Below are 5032 nucleotides of genomic sequence, written 5' to 3'. Positions count from 1 at the left end.
CCTCTCTTGTTGGAACCCTAAAAGTAGACATATTGTTTTCAGGTTGCCAGTGTTCTCAGATTGTTTGCTGCTCTATAACTCTCCTACCTGCCTGACCTTATTTTGGCATGTAATTTTTTACTAAGTGATCTTTATTCATCCATGTGCTCACTGACACATCAAAAGGCATTAGCTGATGATCACATTGTCCCTTACAGTATCTTATTCCATTTCTTATGTAAATCTAACCTAAAGTTTAGAATTAACTAAATGGGTTTCAATTACATGTTTATTCCCTTAAATAACAAAAAATCCTTTTTGCGGAACCTCTTGCAAACAAAATTTCTCAATCCCTGGGATTAATTTTAATAAAATAATTTTTAATAAGTTTGTGGAAAAATAACAAATCCAGAAAAAATATTCTTTATCTTTAGGCTTGGAATACCAGAACTCTTATTTTTCTTCACCTGACCAGGTCACTCTGTTTCCTTTTAAAACAAGGGAAATGAATTCTCTTTCTCTTTCTCTTTCTCTTTCTTTTTCTTTCTCTTTCTCTTTCTCTTTCTCTTTCTCAACCTCTCTCTCTATTTATATAATATGTCTCCCCTCATTCTTCTTTGTTCTCTTTCTTTCACTTTCAACTTCACTGTTTTTTACTCCAGTTTTTTAAAAAATACATACTAATTATAACATGAGGTAGTTTTTTTTTTCCTCAAGAGATTAAAAAATAAGGTCTACAATGGTATAAAAAATGTAATAGAAGTAAAATAAGAATAGGAAAAAGAGAAGTATTACTCGAGAAAATTGAACCTATGACATAGAAGATAAATAGCTTAAGCCCTTTATGCACCTATAAATGCATGAGAAAATGAGAGTTACTAGAGAAAGAAACATGTCTAAGATTGGAACACAGTGAAGTGGAAACATCTTAAAAATATAAGACCTGGATATGAATATATAATTAGTTTAGTATATTTTTTAAAAAGTATGAAAACAAAATTCCTACTTATAAAATAGGAAAAATTTTATAAATTAATATAATTTATACAATATATATAACTGCAGGAAAAGCAATTCTAAGAGGAAATTTATAACAGTAAATGCTTATATTAACAAAAAAAGAAAAAGCTCAAGTAAATAACTCAACTTTATACCTCAAAGAACTACAAAAAGAACAAACTATGCTCAAATTTAGTATAATAAAATAATAAATATTAGAATGCAAATAAAGTAGAGACAGAAAAGACAATAGAAAAAAAAATAAAACTAAGAGCTGTTTTTTTAAAAATAAACAAAATAGAAATATCTTTAGCTACACTTACCACGAAAAAAGAGAGAGGACTCAAATAAATAAAATTAGAAATGGAGAGGAGATTTTGTAAATGATACCACACAAATAAAAAAGTTCAAGAGAGATTACTATAAACAATTCCAAGTCAACAAATTGGACAGCCTAGAAAAAAATGAATAAATCCATCAAGATATACAACCTACTAAGACTGAATCATGAAGAAACAGAATATCTGAACCAATAAATTACTAGTAAAAAGACTGAATCAGTAATCAAAATCTCCCAACAACCAAAAGCCCAGGACCAGATGACTTTATAGCTGAATTCTGTCAAATACTTAAAAAATTTTAATGGTATTTCTGAAACTCTTCTAAATATTTAAAGAGATGAGAACAATTTTAAAGTAATTTTTGAAGCCAAAACTAGACTGCTACCAACATCAGAGAAAGACACCACAATTAAAAAAAAAAAAAAAGTTAAAGGTCAATATCACTTATAAACATGGGCCTGAAAATCTCAACAAAATATTAGCAAACCAAATGCAACAATACATTAAAAAATCATAAATTATGATCAAGTAAGATTTATTCCAGGGATGCCAGGATGGCTCCACATCCACAAATCAGCCAATGTGATATATCATGATAACAAAATGAAGAATAAATATCACATAGTTATCTCAATAGATGCAGATAAAAAAGCATTCAACAATTTAACATTTTTATGATAAAAGCTCAGCGAATTGGGTATAGATGGAACTTACCTCAACATTATAAAGGCCAGTTATGACAAGCCCACAGCAAGCATCATATTCACTGATGAAAAGTCGAAAGCTTTTCCTAAGATCAGGAGTAAGACAAGTATGGTCTCTTGCCACTTTTATTCAACGCAGCACTAGAAGTCCTAGCCAAAGTAACTAGGCAAAAAAAAAAAAAAAAAAAAACCAAATTAAAAAAAAAAAAAAAAAAAACCCAAATTAGAAAAGTAGAAGAAAACAGTTTTTATTTGAAGATGATATGATGGTATATATAAAAAAAAAACTGCTGGAATTAATCATTGAATTAAGTAAAGTTGCAAGATACAAAATTAACATACAAAAATCAGTAGTGTTTATGTATGCAAATAACAAAGTATCAGAAAAAAAATTAAGAAAATAATCCATTTCAATTGCATCAAAAAGAATAGATTTAACCAAAAAATTGAGAGATTTATATACTGAAAATATAACACATTTATGAAAGAAATTGAAGACACAAATAAATGGAAATATATTCCATACTGATGGATTGGAAGAATTAATATTGTTAAAATGTACATACTACCTAAAGCTATCTACAGATTCAATGCAATCCCTACAAAAATTCCATTGGCATTTTTCACAGCTAGAACAATCAATTCTAAAATTTGTATAAAACCACAGAAGACATCAAATAGCCAAAACTATCTTGAGAAAAAGAATAAAGTTGGAGGTGTCACACTCCCTTATTTCAAACTATATTACAAAGTTTAGTAATCTATAGTAAACAAAAGTTTAGTAAACAAACAGTGTGTACTGGCATCAGTGGAACAGAAGAGAGGGCCCAGAAATAATCTAATGCATGCATGGTCAATTAATTTACAACAAAGGACTCTAGCATATACAAAGGTAAAGAATTGTCTACTCAATAAGCAGTTTTGGAAAAACTAGATAGTTACATGAAAAAGAATGAAACAGGACCACTATCTCACACTACATACAAAATTAACTCAAAATAAATTAAAAACTTAAATGTAAACCTAAAATTATAAAACTCCTAGAAGAAACTATGGGGGCAATCTTCTTGTTATCAGCTTTGGCAATTATTTTTTGTATTCGATTCCAAAAGCACAAGCAACAAAACCGAAAATAAACAAGTAGGACTACATTAAAACACAATAGTATAGTAAAATACTATTCAACCATAAAAAAGGAAATTCTGCCATTTGCAACGATATGAATGGAGTTTAAGAGCATTATGTTAAGTGAAATGAGTCAGAGAAAAGTAAATATTATATGATATCACTTACATGTGGAATCTAAAAATAACAAGCTCTTAGATACAGAGAACACACTGGTGGTTTTTAGAGGCTATGAGGTGAAGTGAAAGTGATCAAAAGGTACAAATTTTTAGTTATAGGATGAATAAGTTCTGGGGATGTAATGTACAGCATATTGACTGTAGTTGAAAATATTATCCTGTATTTTCAAAAGTTGCTAAGAAAGTAGATCCTAAAAGTTCTCATCAGAAGAAAAAAATAGTATAACTATAAGGTTATGGATGTTAACTAAATTAAGTAGTAATCATTTCACACTATATGCATATGTTAAATTATTGTATTTACCTTAAACTAATACAATGTTATATGTTGATTATATCTCAATAAAACTATGAGGGGGAGTAAAAGATAAAAGGAAAAAGATGAATTAAAACACCTTATATAAGTCAAAGAAAAAATGTTACATAAAAAGAAAAGAATCTATCACATATCATGTTTCTCCAAAATACCACATAGCAGAAGACAGTAAGATAATGATGGATAACTTAAAGTTTTTGGTGTACTATGTGCCTGCTCATAGGATAGAGCCCACTGCATTGTTATTTAAGATAATCTCTGAGTCAAGAGATTATTTGAGATATTTTACTATCCTATGTGTGCAACTTATATAATTTTTACATTGACTATATTAATTATTGTATATTAATTGTTTTAATTAAAAAGAAAAATGCTAGATGACTCACACTTTCTAATTTCAAAACTTACTACAAAGCTACAGTAATCAAAACAAAGTGGCACTGGTTTAAAGACGGACTATGCCAGTGGAATAGAATAGAGACCCCAGAGATAAATTGTCATATGTGGCTATATATTAATTTTAATAATCCAAAGAAATGCCTTAACTATTAAATAACAAGGCATCATATAAGCAGACTACAAGGAATAGATAAAACTTTTATCACTTTACTGTATATAGCTTATGAGGTTAATGATTTCAAAATAACATTATAATTGATAAAGATGATTCATCTCCAATCTGTTTAGATGTCCTACCAAAAAAATGTGATCAAAGAAACCTGTTAAATATCAGACCAGACTCATCTTTTTTTCTTTAATAACTGACCTCATTTAATTCATTACCTTAGCTCATGATAATGAAAATTAATTAATTTTTAATACATTTTATGTTTGTGCCTTTAAGGACATAATCTTTTTCCACAGAGATTGTAAGTTTTTCATGATTAATATTGTATAAACATGCTTTTCCTTTCAGCTAACCCTTGCATCTACTAGGATGAATACACTGAACTGTAAGTTACAAAAGCAAGTTCTTGGATGCAGCCACCCATCAGCTCAATTACTGTACATAGCTAGCTGTCTCTGTGACATTGAGATAGCATAACCTTTGTTATTTACACTATAATGTACTGTTGGGAAAATGTTTGCTTGACTGTATTTTTTACCTTACTTTGCTTCAGCAACTTCTGCTGAATTTCATTTGGTTTAATTATACTTGAGATCCTAAATTTCACTAACCATATATGGGCTTCAAGTATTTGAATGCCAACAATGCCACGCACTCCTGTCCTTATTCATCCTGAAGTAACATTGTTGTAAACTTTCTTACCATTGAAGTGAAAGGTCCAGTTCAACACCTGCCTCATATTTAAATCATGAGATTTATAGTTCTTAAGTTTACATAATTCAGCTGATGGCATAATTGGGTCCCTCAACAATAACCTGTGC

At 29.2% G+C, this 5032-nt stretch overlaps 1 protein-coding gene across 1 annotated transcript in view; it reads left to right on the top strand.

Moving 5' to 3' along the window:
* The window catches only part of CRISP1 (cysteine rich secretory protein 1), a 26848-nt gene extending 22160 nt beyond the window's left edge, over positions 1-4688 (top strand). The window contains 2 exon segments of the mRNA XM_023527691.1: positions 4560-4594; positions 4596-4688. Coding sequence (XP_023383459.1) covers positions 4560-4594; positions 4596-4688 — 128 coding nt within the window.
* The last annotated feature ends 344 nt before the right edge of the window (positions 4689-5032 follow it).

The sequence above is a fragment of the Pteropus vampyrus genome, unplaced genomic scaffold, assembly GCF_000151845.1.
Source record: "Pteropus vampyrus isolate Shadow unplaced genomic scaffold, Pvam_2.0 Scaffold18, whole genome shotgun sequence".
Taxonomy (NCBI): Eukaryota; Metazoa; Chordata; class Mammalia; order Chiroptera; family Pteropodidae; genus Pteropus; species Pteropus vampyrus.
This window is presented reverse-complemented; position numbering and strand designations above follow the sequence as displayed.